The 15,369-nt window shown below is 38.1% G+C and overlaps 1 protein-coding gene across 3 annotated transcripts in view; it reads right to left on the bottom strand.

The window, feature by feature from the left end:
• The window catches only part of prr12a (proline rich 12a), a 28,371-nt gene that overhangs the window by 1,273 nt on the left and 11,729 nt on the right, over positions 1 to 15,369 (bottom strand). For 2 of the 3 annotated variants that reach the window (XM_039660035.2, XM_089121807.1), the window contains 10 exons: positions 15,130 to 15,315; positions 12,718 to 13,393; positions 12,092 to 12,582; positions 10,680 to 10,796; positions 9,605 to 9,738; positions 6,893 to 7,308; positions 5,219 to 5,341; positions 5,022 to 5,119; positions 3,006 to 3,137; positions 69 to 164 (listed from right to left, as the gene is read on the bottom strand). In XM_039660035.2, coding sequence (XP_039515969.2) covers positions 69 to 164; positions 3,006 to 3,137; positions 5,022 to 5,119; positions 5,219 to 5,341; positions 6,893 to 7,308; positions 9,605 to 9,738; positions 10,680 to 10,796; positions 12,092 to 12,582; positions 12,718 to 13,393; positions 15,130 to 15,315 — 2,469 coding nt within the window. The remainder of the gene's footprint in view (positions 1 to 68; positions 165 to 3,005; positions 3,138 to 5,021; positions 5,120 to 5,218; positions 5,342 to 6,892; positions 7,309 to 9,604; positions 9,739 to 10,679; positions 10,797 to 12,091; positions 12,583 to 12,717; positions 13,394 to 15,129; positions 15,316 to 15,369) is intronic. The other variant, XM_089121808.1, reaches the window with a different exon arrangement.

The following is a 15,369-nucleotide window of genomic DNA, read 5'->3' as shown; positions in this document are numbered from 1 at the left end:
AGAAAACACCAGAGTTTTAATAGTGCGTTCGTGTCTGCGTTTGTTCACTCTAGAAATGGAGTTCTTACCTCTTTCTTGCAGTGTAAGAAGGTGTGATATTTATAATGATGCAGTGAGTGGTAGAGACTGTAGATTCGACATGTGTCTGTAGACAACTTGAGGTCCTGGAGGAGACAGGGATGCTGACATGTTAGAATCTGGATTCTATTACAGTTTCTACATTGTGCTGCCAATGGATTTAAAGTGTTATAGAGGCCATATTACACCCTTTTACAAAGTCTTGATTTTGTTTTTGGGCTCTAGAATATGTTTCAGGGGTTAAAGTGGAAAAAAAAATAAAGTTAAACAGTTAAACAGCTTGTAATCAATGTCATGTATCGTCATATTTATCTCAGAAAGCCCACATAACTCGTTAGTCAGCTAGAAAAAATAACTCCAGAGAGGAGCATTTTGCTAAATATATACACCATATTACATATGCATTATAATCTCAATGTTCTTCAATATTTAATGCATATTTGAATAAATCTGGCAAGTTTTTATGACAGCCACCATTTAAATGTTTATATTTCATTTAATCTTCTTATTATAAAATAAATAAAAGTGTAATTTAAGTGTTTGTATAGCTACAAAACAGTTCATTATTACCTTCATATTAGGCTAATGATGCCTAGTAGGCTACATCTAGACTCCCACAGTTTACAGCATTAGTTAAGAGATTTGATTCCCTTGAGAAAAAAATGCCATTTATTGTAACTGATATCCAAAATTATCAATATTGAATCGAATCGTAATCGAATCGAATTGCAAGCTTGTGAATCGAAATCGAATTGTGAAGTTTGTCTCAATACCCAGCCCTATTATAAAACAGTCCGCACTGTATAAATTATAAATGAAATATAGATTAATCCTTATCAAAGCTACAAGTGTTCTTTAGTCAAGAGCAGGGCAATGTTCTCCGTTCCCTTAGTTCTTTAGGATAACTTTACTGACATACAGAATTAATTCATTAACGGCTACTGTCACTTTAAGATCTGCCGCTGCTGACAGGATCTCACGCATCTCATTCTCTCACTACTATTCACTTCCATTTAAGATTTTATTTCACTCATTTAAGACTGTTCTTGTGAGGACAAAACTGACGTTTTGGCATAAATAGAACTCGAATTTGGCGCGAAAGAGAACTCGATACTGGCGCGTGTCTTTATGCGCGTGTGTGTGTCAGGAGGACATTCACTCACAGTGCGTTCTCTTTTTTGGTTTAAAGCATTTGCGTGAATAAGAGCGTGGTCACAACCCTAACTAAAGGATGACAGAAAGAACGGATGCTGCGTTTGCGTTAAATATTATATGGACAAAAATTAATCGCGAAAATACAATTTTTTTTCTCACGCCAGAGATCCGGCACAGTACCAGAATACTTTAACCCCTGAAGTTTTCATGCTTGAATGTTGAACACTATTTTTCCCATATTCTCCACTGTTGCAGCTCCTCTCTTCCCAGTCTGCCAGTAACGCTCCGTTAAGTTTCTGTCTCTATGAAGCCCCTCCTTCCGAAAAGCACAATGTGCTCAGATAAGTCATCATAAGGATCAGTGTGTTGTGATTGGTCAAGTGCTTCGAGAGCGTTTGGGAATGTCCTTGGGAATTATTTAAAAGGAATATTGTGACATGTTTGTTTCCAGAAGAAAACTCAACACTACAATCGAGGCGTTTCAGGGAGTTCAGAAGATTCCCTTTGGAATGGAATATTGTGAGATATCATTACTGTTAAAATAAGTTTTCTTTTTCAATTTATTTTAAAACGTAATGTATTCCTGTGATCCAAAGCTGAATTACTCTAGTCTTCAGTGTCACGTCATTCTTCAGAAATAATCATTCTAATATGCTGATTTAATGCACAAGAAACATTTCTTATTATAATCAATGTTGAAAACCGTTGTGCTGCTCTATATTTTTGTTGAAACTGTGATGCATTTTTCCTCAGATTGACAGTCCCATAATCAAAATCAGATTTATATTTCAGTATCAGGAGGAAAGACCAGGCGCGGAGTTTGCGGGGTGGGGGGGGGGGGGGGGCAGGGGCGGTGGCTGAAACGGGTAATCGCATTTTCTTAAAAAAGCTGTAAAAAAAAAACTACCAACCCCAATCTCTTTAAACAGTTATCGCTCACTCGGTCGATTGTGTCATCTACCTCTGAGAGAAACTTCTCTGCGATCATGGGCGTCAGTTCGGTTTGAAATGTGCTGGGGACAGAGTAGCTACTCGGGCATTTTCAAAAGTTCTGGGTACAATGACGCATTCATTCTTTTTTTCTCTGTCGAGTAGGTCATGTTTTGAAAGACGATGTCCTGTAGCTTCCTGGTGTACATAAATAAATATGAGCATGCAATGTCCGAGTATAGTGGGTATGTAAAGTATATACGCCCTTTATTGCATAAATAAAAATGAGCACAATGTCCGAGTATCGTGAGTATATAAAGTGTATACGCCCGGTTTTCATGTGTACAGTGATGGTCCAAAGGTAGAATTTTTGCCTAGCGTGTCGGGACTCGGGAGGTTCGAGGTTCTAATCCGCACTCGTATAGTTTTTCCCCCCCCCTCATCAAAACCAATAGGTAATCCCGTGTTTTAATTTTTTTTCAATGATTCATGAAGTATAAATGCAAATTTTAACTAGTTTTTTTAATCATTCTCATTGCCAGAATGTGTTGTGAAAAAAGGAAAGAAAACTTTAAGGTTGAAGATAATATTTTAACAGTGCAAAAGTGGTCCACATTTCATGATCCTAACGAAGATGCGACGCGAAGTGGCTGTTTATGCGAAGTTCTAGCTGTTTACAATGAAATAAAGGCAATCAAATATTATTGTTTTGTTTTACTGTTTTTTTTTTTCTTTTTCTTTTTTGGGTTAAAAATAAATATGTGTTTATTTAGCATGTTTTTTTGTTTTTTTTTTGCCCCCCCTGGCTCGAATTTAAAACTCCGCCTATGGGAAAGACTCACCTGTGGTTTGGAAACACTCTTTTTGATGCGGTTCAGGGTTTTGCGGTTGTAGCATTCCCCACTCAGTCTGACCCTCACCGTGCCCGAGTCCATGGGCTCCGCCGTGATCTGAGGGAACGTGTGAAGGGCTTCCTGTGGAGGGACATTCAGAGAAGAATGGATGGGTTTGCACAAGCTCCTTAAAGTACTTGAATTTAGCTTTTAGAAATGTCAGTTCTGCAATACCTGGAAAAGTGCTTAAAAGAGCATGAAGTTTAAAAAGAATGTGGAGGTGGTTTGTACGCACAAGAAACAAATACATGTTTTGGAAAAAGTATTTAAAGTCTCATATTCCCCTGTGCCTGCGTTTAAGCCGGTTAACCTCAAAGAACTCAGAATTACAGCAACACAACGTGGATGATTGAAATCCAATCACAGTACGTCACAGGTTGCCCTAGGTAAAATAGTATTTCATGCTGTAGATGCTTCTGGGCTCACTCTGTGCAGAGCCAGGTGAGTGCAACGCTTTACAGTGCCGTTTTTGCATTTCAGATGAGTTTATTCCTGGAATTATAAAATGTAAAACTGTATATATGCGAGTCTCCTTCCATTGTGAATATTAGGACTGGGTAATTAATATCGATTTCTCGATATTAATCGATTCTGATTTTTACGAACCGATATCGATTCTTAAATCTCGATTAGAATCGATTAGTCATCCTGTTTCATTTGAATGAATGGAACATTATATCGCGGCTGCGCGCATCCAAAAAAAAAAAAAAAAAAAAATTTAAAAAAAAATCTCAATAATCTTTGTCCTTTGTTACTATTGATATGAAACAAAGTCTCGATTTTCAAATTACGTCCATTTTCTTTAGAAATTCAAAAACATAAATAACGTTTTGTCGCTGTGGCGTGAGATCGCTCTGGAGAAGCAGCAGCGCTGATCTCTCTTCCGGCTTAATAATACCAGTCACAGCGCGAAATAAACATGAATGAGCATCTGAAAGTGTGTTAAAGATAGAGTACAACTTATAATTCGCTCAATCAGGGTTTCAACCGTGGAAAGACATCAGTTAATCAGCTTGTAAATCAATGTCATCGTCATATTTACCTCAGAAAACCCACATAAACTCGTTAGTCAGCTAGAAAAAAATAACTCCAGAGAGACGCATTTTGCTAAATACATACACCATACATATGCATTAAAATCTTAATGTTCTTCAATATTTAATGCATATTTGAATAAATCTGGCAAGTTTTTATGACAGCCACCATTTAAATGTTTATATTTCATATAATCTTCTTATTATAAAAATAAAGAAAAGTGTAATTTAAGTGTTTGTATAGCTACAAAACAGTTCATTATTACCTTCATATTAGGCTAATGAAGCCTAGTAGGCTACAACTAGACTCCCACAGTTTACAGCATTAGTTAAGAGATTTGATTCCCTTGAGAAAAATTGCCATTTATTGTTACTGATATCCAAAATAATCAATATTGAATCAAATCGAATCGTAATCGAAATCAAATAGAATTGCAAGCTTGTGAATCAAAATCGAATCGAATCGTGAAGTTTGTCTCAGCCCTAGTGAATATACAGCAGTAACGTATTATAAGAAATGCAAACAGTGACTAAAACAGGAATAAAGTCTCTAAACAGTAACTTCTGAAAGGCAAGTTATTCAGCATAATGAATTAGCAGTAGAATCCTATTATTTTAGGAGTTTTCTAGTTATTACCAGACTTTTCTAGTTATTATAGGAACTAATATACAAGCACATTATATAGACATTTAACTATAGTTTATATTCCATCCTTAGTCAGAATTATTTTTTTATATTACATCCTGTTAATATTCTATAAAGGATGAAAAGAATGTGAGAAATAAAAAGTAATTTGAGAAAAACCTATTGTAGGAAGTCCTTGGAAAAAAACTGGTGAATGTCCTTGACGATGCCTGTTGCTAAGGGACATGAAAGACTGAAGTGATCAAATAAAAGAATCAAGACAGCACAAACACAAAGGTGACTTACCTGGTGCTGGGAGTTCATATTGACTCTTTTCAAAAGCTTCCTCTTCTGCTCACCGAGAAGGCTGTCGATCTTGCGCATTGGAGGAAGATATAGCTCATCTGAAACAGCCAATAACATAAGGAGAAGGGTGAATCTCATCTCATGCTTTGAAAACGACAGCACAGCCGTTTTTCTGGGAGGTAATCATATTCATGTACCTTCTGTGTCCTCTAGAGCCTGAATCATGTCCGGGTCGAGTGCCGTACTGACCAGCATCTCCACGTAGCTCCGGTACATCTCACGCATCCCACGTGTGTTCAGGCCAGCTTTTATTGACACTGCTGGACGGAGACATGCCAACACACTATCATAACTGCACATTGCCTCCTATTCTAGGTCACATTTCTTTACATTTAAAAATCTTTATTTTGCAAATTTGCCAAAAAATCGTCATGTTCTTTTCTAAATAATGTTTAACTGTAATAGGAAATTATTTTTTATGTACGATATAGTTTTAATAATAGGGGTGTAACGATACATTGTTATACCGCAATATGACATTTATCCCAAATTTTGTGTGCAGATAAATAAAAAGATTGTAACTAGTGATGCACCGATGTGAAAATTTGTGGCCGATATCGATAACCGATATTAACATTGCTGTTATGGCCGATACCGATATTTACCGATGTCGATATCCCTGTATAGAAAACACATAGCGAGGATTAGGGCTGCACGATATTGGTAAAAAATGACATTGTGATATTTTATTTTTCTGCGATATATATTGTGATATAAAAACAATTTCACCAGATTACTTGAATTGCTCTATTTGGAAAGAATGAATCATTCTAGAATGACTGGGGTAGTTTTGTCATGGAGTAAATCTGTATATAAACTAATATTAATAGAATGTTAACAAAATTTGCTAACATTCTATTAATCTATTAACCTTACACTTTACAATAAGGTTCCATTTATTAAAGTGTACATTTAATGTGCACTTTAATAAATGAAACCTTATTGTAAAGTGTTTCCGATTTATGTCTCTTGAGCTCAGTGTTGGACAGATCAGTTGTTTTAACCATTCATTAAAGTGAATCGGTTCAAGGAGTCATTAGTTCGCGAATCGGATGTGTCATTAACGGAACCACGGCACACGTTGTGTGATTATCCAGGCAGTTTAGGACATCGATCGCACGAGATTTGTCTCAACCTATTTTTACAGTCTATGGTCTCGACAGTCGACACAGAAAACATTTCATCAACAGATAGATTTTTTTGGTTTATTGAAAGTGTGGTTTCACAATTCACAACCAGTAGTTCAGAAGAAAAAAACTTCGGTCTTCCGACCTTTTACCGTCGTGTATTCTCAAACATATTCAGTCAACTCAATTCATAAACATGCGGGAGGGAGGGAGAGAGAGAGAGAGAGAGCAAGACATTTTGAAGACGGCGCGCGACCGGTGCTTTCACTCTCTCCTGTTCCCTCAGTTAAACAAGCGCAGCAGTCACTCATCTACATCACTTACCGGTAAAATATGGCTTTGGCGGGACAAAAATATGCATTAGGAAGGCTGGCAGAAAACAGCTCACCAGTTCCAGTCTTCGTGGCTTGATATTTAAACGCACTTGCGCTTTTAATACGCGTGCAAAAACAAACACCCCCGCCCCCACACTCACACCTACACGCACGTCAAATACACGGGGATGATCATCGGCCTGTTCACATCGGCCCTATTTTGACATCGGAACGATACCGATGTGTAAAAAATTGACCAAATCGGCCGATATTATATCGGCAGCCGATATATCGTGCACCACTAATTGTAACTGTTAATGTGTCACATTTGGGCTAATACCTGCCATACATGTGTTAAAAGTACACTCACTTTCATCCTCGCTTGCTGAGGAGTCTGATTCTGATGACGAGGGCGTTTCCTTCAGCCACTTCCTGCGCTTCTTGGGCGGAGGCTTTGCTGGCTGAGGCTTAGCAGAGCGTTCAGTCTTCCTCTCCTGTCCAGCGCTCTTCTTCTCATCCTTCACCTTCCCTCGTTCCGTCAACGCTGCCCGTTTCTCAGGTTTCGAAGGCGGCGGAGGTGAAGCTTTTTTCTCTTTTTCTTTCTCTTTCTTTTCTTCCCTGGTTTTAAGCAATTTTTCTCTGTCCCGCAGTTCTTTTGGCCGAATGTTGTTTTTCTCTTTACTTTCGCGTGGTTCTTTTATCTTCTCTCTGTCTTTCTCAGCTCTTTCTAAGGGAGGCTGGTTATTGGGGGGCGGGGCTAACTTCGGGACTGGTTGAGACTGCCTCCTAAATAGCAAATTAAAAAAAACAACAGGATGGTTGCAAAAATATGCCACATTGAAATGATCTGTTGTGATCTAGACCATTATGACACCATTATTAAGCAGTAGAGCCCGACCGATAAAGGATTTTGAAGGCCGATACCGATACAAATATTTTGGGGTTTTAAAATCCGATATATCGGCCGATATTTTTTATCTTTTTTTTTTTCAGAAACGTGCAACAAAACATTAACAGATTTCCCCAACATAGTTATTTGTAGTTATTTAGGAGTTTTAACTAAAATAATATGATAAAGCATTTTAAAAAGAAACTTGTTTCTTTTATTGTCACAACAGAACAGAGGAACATCAAAATATATTAAAGTTCTGATAAATAAAATAATAATTAGTCCCTACATTGCCTTATAATCATCAGTTGCTGCCTGCCTTCTAAAACCTACTATTTAGCGATTCTAAATCCATTACAGAACGACAGTCTGTAACGTACACTTACGAGTCGTTGGATTTCACACACGTTGAACAAAGTTCATTGTGGTTTCCATGCTCATTAATGTTAACGTTAGCGATCTTCCACTGATGATAGTGGCATTAGCTTGCTTTGTGGTTAGCTAGTCTATGATGAGCCATAATTTAGCAATGGATAACGTCATACTGCAAATTGTAAAACATACATTTTCAATATAACAGGCCAAGGAGAGATGACTGAAGCGTGTTTCGTCCGTATTTATTTTATTTTTTAAATATTCATTTATCGGTCATTATAACTGCCGATACCGATATTATGGAAAATGCCTAATATCGGCCGGCCGATATATATCGGTCTGGCTCTATTAAGCAGGTCAACATGTCAAATACTCTACCCTAGTAAATAATGCAACTCTAAAGGGCTGTTAAAACTATATTAGCATCCATACCAACATACAATAATGTTTTGTTAATTAAGCATTCACTGCAGTGATGGCGTCTGTAGCTCGTGTGGATTTTGGCTAGCAATAATTTTATAGCTCATCAGCTAGATTAAAAATCCTTCTAAAGGTCATCTCAATGGTATTGTTCCACTGTGTTATTGTTATAGCAGTGTGGACTTTTCTCTTCTCATAGAATTAAAACTTTATAGTTATTGTCCTTTTGTAAACTGCCCTTAAAGGAGTAGTTCACTTTAAAAAAAACAACTTTTGCTGATAATTTACTCACCCCCATGTCGTTCAAGATGTCCATGTCCTTCTTTCTTCAGTCGAAAAGAAATTAAGGTTTTTGATGAAAACATTTCAGCATTTTTCTCCATATAATGGACTTCAATGGGAACCAAACGGTTCAAGGTCCGAAAGACAGTTTCAGTGCAAACTGTTCAAAAGGCTTTAAACGATTCCAGACGATGAATAAGGGTCTTATCAAACAGAGTTTAAGTTTTATAAGCTCAAATGCTCGCTTTGCTCTGTCCTGTGCGTGTTCGTGACTCTCCTGTTCAAACTCGTTTATCAAAATGAATGAATCTTTTTCCGAGTCAATTTGTTCAATTCGCTCATTGAATGAACCAAATGACACCAAATGAGTCTGAACAGGAAAGTCACGAACGCGCATCACAGAACAGAGCAAGGCAAGCATTTGAGCTTATAAAACTTAAACTTTGTTTTTTTTTTTTCATCATTTCGCTTGATAAGACCCTTATTCATCACCTGGAATCGTTTAAAGCCATTTTGAACAGTTTGCAGTTTGTACTGAAACTGTCTTTTGGACCTTGAACCATTTAGTTACCTGTAAAATCCATTATATGGAGAAAATTCCTGGAATGTTTTCATCAAAAACCTTAATTTCTTTTCGACTGAAGAAAGAATGTCATGGACATCTTGGATGTCATGGTGGTGAGTAAATTATCAGCAAAAGTTTTTTTTTTTTTTTTAAAGTGAACTACTCCTTTAACACTACAACTTTCATACTGACATATATGATGTGTACAAAATCTGAAATATGCAACAAGGCACATGCAAATGTAATGTTTCCTGTCAACTAACATGTCTTCATCTTATGAGATATTTGTCTAGTATGCGTCTGTGATATCTCACAATCCTGTGAGTGCGCTTAAAGAACTGGTGAAAATGTAAATACTAGTGTTGAAGGATTAGCTTAAAGGAGTTAAATCACTCAATATGAATAAAGCTTATTTGAATCTCTTCTAGATCATTATTTCAGAGTACTCTATCTGAAACAAGTTTCCTTAGGAGATGCCTTCACACTCACATGTTGCCTGTGAGGTCATTGACTTGGACAGGGCAGTAAGACAGATAACGGGGTCAACATACCTCAGGTTGACAGTAGGTCTGTGCCAAGGCTTACAGGAACAGACCCTCACGTAGTCTTTTTTGTTTATGTTTTCCAGAAACTTCACATACAGCCGCTGGTAGCGCTTTTTAGCATCCCCAAAAAAACCAAGATACTAGGAAGAAATTGAGAAATTAGGGAGAAGAACAAAAGAACAGACAAAATTTAGAAACATAGTGCAAATGCAAATTATACAAATGTCAAAAACCAAACAGATTCAACCATTACTTAATGTGCTGATCATTTATAAATATTGTACTATTCAAAATGCAATTATGCATACTGTATTATTAATTATAATAATTATTATTACTTTCCCTTACATTGATTTTTACAATTTCTGATGAAAACAGAAACACAATTAAGTGAAGACACAATTCTACATACTGACACAATTCGAAGTTGTTCTGAATGGTTGTCATGAGTTTGAGTAGTAGTTTAAAGCTACACTGTGTGATTTTTACCCCCATCTAGCGGTGAAAAGGTATATGACCATCCAATGAATGTTAGTTTCTCTTCCTCTCAATTCCGATTTCTTTTTAACTCCTACGGTGGCCAATCTAGTCCAAGATTAACATGGATTCCAGTTCGACCTCGTCCATGAGTGTTAACTCAAACGTAAACGCGAAAGGCGAAGCTTGAATTAACGGGTATGTCCCTCTTTGGCTAATGTACTTTCAAGACGGAGGGGCAACATGGCGACCGACATTAGTATTTTCAATGGCACATTATACACTCACGAGAATACTTTATAACTTGAACGAAGTAAATATTAATTAACGAGGACATATATTTTTGAAAGAACTAAGTGTTTTTAGCTAAGAATAAACTAAAAGAGTCACACAGTGTAGCTTTAAAGTATTGTTATGATACTTGAATTGGATTATTTAGCCTGTTTTATCAGATAAAAATAGAAAGACTGATATTTCTAAAAACCCTGGCTAAATACAAGTAACAGTGCCATGGTAAACAGCACCAATAAATAAGAATCATAATCAGATGTAGTTAAAATAGAAATGGCTGAAAAAAGGTGTGCTGCTTTGGGTCATGACTCACATTACTAGTGGCACAAAACTGTCTCTGTCCATCCTTAATCTCAGGAGAAAACTTCTGCAGCAAAGCTTTCTGTACACGCCAAATTGGAGGGGGCTCTCGTCCCGTCTGCAGGGCCAACTGGTGAGAGATGAGATTATCACAAAATGAAACCTACCTACCGTGTCACATTATATTTCTGCAAATCTGCATTATACATATTAGGGGTGTGCAAAAAAATCGATTCACATTTGAATCGCGATTCAATCTTTACCGATTCAGAATCGATTCATAGAATTCCAAAAATCGATTCATAGGCTATATTTTTTAATGGCGTGCAGGGGCGGAGTGGCAATCGGGTAAGTCGGGACTTTTACCGGTGGTCCGGTAGTGTTTCTATGGTTTCGAGGCTGCGAGGGCCGGTCTGATAAATAGTTATTGCAAGTTCTTGCCGCCCGCTGGTCAAACTGTGCAGCCACTCTGCTCAACCCGTAAATAAATGCATCGATCCGCAGATCTTATGTTTGAGTTCTGTAGATCTTTTGCCAAGCGTGTCAGAGGTTACGGGTTCTAAACCGCACTCGTATAGTTTTTTCTCTCTCTCATCGAAACCGAATATGTTCATCACGTTTGTGTGCATTTTATTTTGTGATTTCACCGGAGTCTCCACAACGGCGATAGATTGAAGCGCGCGTCCGAGAGAAGACTGCGCGAGCCACAGAGAACACTGTATATCCATGACACTGATTGCAGCGGACACGACCGCTCAGCTTGATTTCAAAAACAACAGGTCTCTTATTTAATAGCGAACTAAATGAATGCTCTGCATATGAACGACTTCACTGGATCTAAACAAATCAATCTAACCATAGATGTTACCAGTAGCGGTGGCTTTTTTAAATCTATTTAAAATATTTTCACAAGGGTTCTATGAAATTAGTATATATTTTTAGGAAGTTCAATGTGCCCAGTCGAGTTCACTTTTCAACAGTCAACCTGGTAGCTGAAGTAGGCCTACTGCTTTAACCACATTTAGCATGATTGTTTGTTTGATCTGACTACAGCACTTTAAAGCTAAATGTAAAAGCTTTTTATTTAAGTTTTATTTTAAACTTGAATTAAATGTATTTAAAAGCTGGCCAAAGCTTGGCACTTCGCACTTTTTAGTTGCAAAAGTTTTTATTTTTGTATGAAGACATATAAAGTAATATCAAACTTTTCTTTTAAATTATGTCTACTGCAATCAATCACATAGGAAAAAGTAAACTACATTTATGTAGACCTGCGAATCGTTTTTTGAATCGAGAATCGTTTTTGAATCGAAAATCGATTTTAAATCGAATCTCGAGACAAAAAAATCGGTATCGAATCGAATCGTGACATTTTCTGAATCGTGCACCCCTAATACATATATAGTCAGAAAAAGATTCCCGTACCTTCAGACACTTGATGTCCTCAATCCGCACCACAAACTCATCCCTCTCTCTGAAAATACCCTCGCCTCCACTCTCACTCTCATCCTCATCAGTCTCTCCAACAATGGCAGCACCGCTCTGTTTCTGTGCCAAGTGCAACGGCAGAATTTGAGGCACAGCTGGCTCTTCAGGGGAGGCGGGCTCTGCTATGGACTCCTGTACGGGAGGAGGACTGGGAGAAGGTGGGCTAGAGGATAGAGTGGGCTCTGCAGGAGGAGGAGGAGGAGAGAGGACAGGAACAGTGGAGGCCACAGGACTGGGTGGAGGCGAGGGCTCTTGTGGTGGAGATTTCTGGGCGGCAGAAGGACTGTCCTCCTGTGGAGGAGAGGGAGACGGAAGGGGGAGGGGAGGAAGAGGTGATGGCGAGGAGGCGGATGAGGGAGCAGGGGATGATGGGGACACTGGTGGGAGAGAAGGGGGAGCTTGGGCTTCAATGGCTTCTTGAGGAGAGTCTGCAAGAGAGAAGGGTACTCGTAAATTTTCAACCACCTACAACAGCAAAGAAGTGTCCAACTGTGTCTTAATAATGCCCTAGTTTAACAAAGCAGGTGTTTTCTAAGCTGCTTAACCCCAAAAATGAGCCTCACCTTGAAATTTTGGGACACTCGGCAGCTCCATGTCTGGGACTTTCTCTTTCTCTTCCTGGTCTTGCTCCACGACCTCATCTACATCCTTCTCTTTTTCTTCCACTTCTTCCTCCTGCTCTTCTTTTTGCAATCTTGCAGGCTCAATCGAGTGGGTATGGGCGTGTGTATGCATCGGTGGCTGAGGGCTGAGGGCTGGTGGCTGCTGTGTTGGTGTCAGTTGTTCAGGAGGAGGTGGAGGAGGGGGTGGAGGAAGTGAAGAAGGCTGCATTGAGCTGATTTGTGGAGTGTCATACAAAGCAGAGATTGCGGAGGAGATGCTCTTTTGCAGGTCCTGGTTCTTTCCAACGGAGTCCTCCTCGTCGGATGAGAAGGAGGGCAAAGTCTCGAGGTTCCTTTTCAGCTCTTCATCCAAGCGCTTGCATGGGCTAGGACAGCCACCCAAAGACAGTCCCCCATCACTTTCCCCATCTCCATATCCAGATACAGCCGCAGCGGCTGGCGGGGGTGGTGGTTGAGGGGATAGTGGGCGAATGCCTCCACTTTTCCCAGGAGATGAATCTTCATTTCCGCCGCTGTCAGCTGAGCCCGTTGACATTCCAGATGGCCTTTTTCCAGACTTGAGAAAATCTAGAAATGAGGCGACAAAGCCAGTCTTCTCCGACTCTTTATCTTCCAACTAAATATGAAGGGACAAAATTTGTGGTTAGATTAAAATGTAAAAATTTGTTCACACACACTACTGTGGAATCTACACTACATTCTAGGGCTGCATGATTAATCAAAATATTTATTTATATTTATTTAGTGCCTTTAACCAATGTGAAAAAATATATAAATGAAATATATGAAATTATAAGTAAACAATTATGATTATGTTTTTTCCCCCCCTCCAGAATAGTGTACCGAAATGTTAATTTCTGTTGATTTATTCCTATAGGCCGCCTGCATGTCTACAGGACACCCAGCAGTTTTCACATAAAATAATGTGTATTTTGTCAAATAATATTATTATTCTCAGATGTAAGTCACTTTGGATAAAAATGACTAAATGTAAATTCTAATTATATTATTATATTTAAATATCGTGGTTTTAATTTTTTTATAAACTAAATAGCGTTATTACAATAGTAATAATTTTTATTTTTTTTAAATATTTCTATTTAGTAATAATAACAGTAAAAATAATTAATAATAATCATAATTAGGGGTGGGCAATATGACCAAAATCATAAAAAAAACGTATTTTATTTTACGTTAACAATGTATATCACACCATAGTTACATACATTCTTCTTACAGTTACTCTTATTACAGTTACATTCAAGAGCAGTGAGAAATGCTTTCTTTTTTGTTTTGTTTTTGACAGCAGGGCAAAAAAAATGGATGCTGATACTTTTAAAGTCCCTATGAATTCAAAATTGACCATACTTTGTTTGCCTAAATTGATCGTTTTGTGGTGAACAAAATTCATCCATGCAGGTCAATCCACACAAACATTTTTTTTGGCTTCGTATTCTTTAATCAAAATCTGAAAATTCCCCTCCCATTGGAGGACCTTCCCTGATGACGCATGTTTGACGGTTTGGGCGTCTGCTTAACATCCATAACCATGCCCCTCCAACTGACAGTAGACAGGCTGCCTGTGTGTTTGCATTGACAGTGTGTGAAAGGAGAGACGGCGAGGTGGAGCATTTTTGATTGTGGCACTCATGGGTTAGTGAGCTGGTTAAGGTTGCAGCAGTAATAGCAAAATAAAATTAGTTTTATAATTATTACTGTTACACCTACTTTTCTAGATCCAATCAGGTGCTAGTTGGAAAAAAAAAATCCACGCCCACCATTTTGTCTCATTTAGTATTTCGTTTCTCTCGGAAATACGTCACAACACTGGAGAAAATTTGTTTGCAACTTCCGGTTCACGGGGACTTTAAGACCGACTGCACGGATCCATTATACTTTTGTGTTTTCTCTTTTTTACACATAGGTATGTGTATTTAACCGTTCAAGCCAATTTAAGCGTTTAAAAACTTCTCACGGATCTTGTCTCTCAGACAGTTCACGCACATACTGAAATGAGCTGTCTTTAGCTATTTATTCCGCTTCAACGGTTTAAAATCATCTGTTTTTAAAAAGCATTGTTAAACAAACGCATGCAAACTGTAAGCTTTCATAACCGAGCAGCACAACGTCACGTGATATGAGAGTAATGGTAGTCCAAAATCTCTACCGGTTTATCAAGTCTACCAGCATATAAACCTTAATCATAATCATAATTATTATTATTAGTCATACTGATATACAAGCACAACATTTTTGGGCCAAATTGTGCAGCCCTACGTAGGCAGAACCAACCTGGTGTTCCTTATAATTTTTTGTTCATTTGTTTATAAATAAAAAATAAAAATTGCGTACCTCTTGAGATTTGGACTTTTTGTCTTGAGGTCTGTTCATGTCAGGCACTCCGGGAGTCCCAGGGCTTAATCCCAAAGAAGGAGCGGAACCAAGGGAACCATCTGAGAGAGCCGGATCAGTGCCTGATAAGGAGTCTGTCCGTAACAAGGCATCAGAAGATGACATGCTTCCAATAGGAAGTTTAATCTAAAAGAGGAAGAATAAGACGTTATAGAAAATGTCCTGGAAATTGATCAAATG

The sequence above is a fragment of the Pimephales promelas genome, chromosome 17 (assembly GCF_988280905.1).
Source record: "Pimephales promelas chromosome 17, fPimPro1.hap1.1, whole genome shotgun sequence".
NCBI lineage: Eukaryota > Metazoa > Chordata > Actinopteri > Cypriniformes > Leuciscidae > Pimephales > Pimephales promelas.
This window is presented reverse-complemented; position numbering and strand designations above follow the sequence as displayed.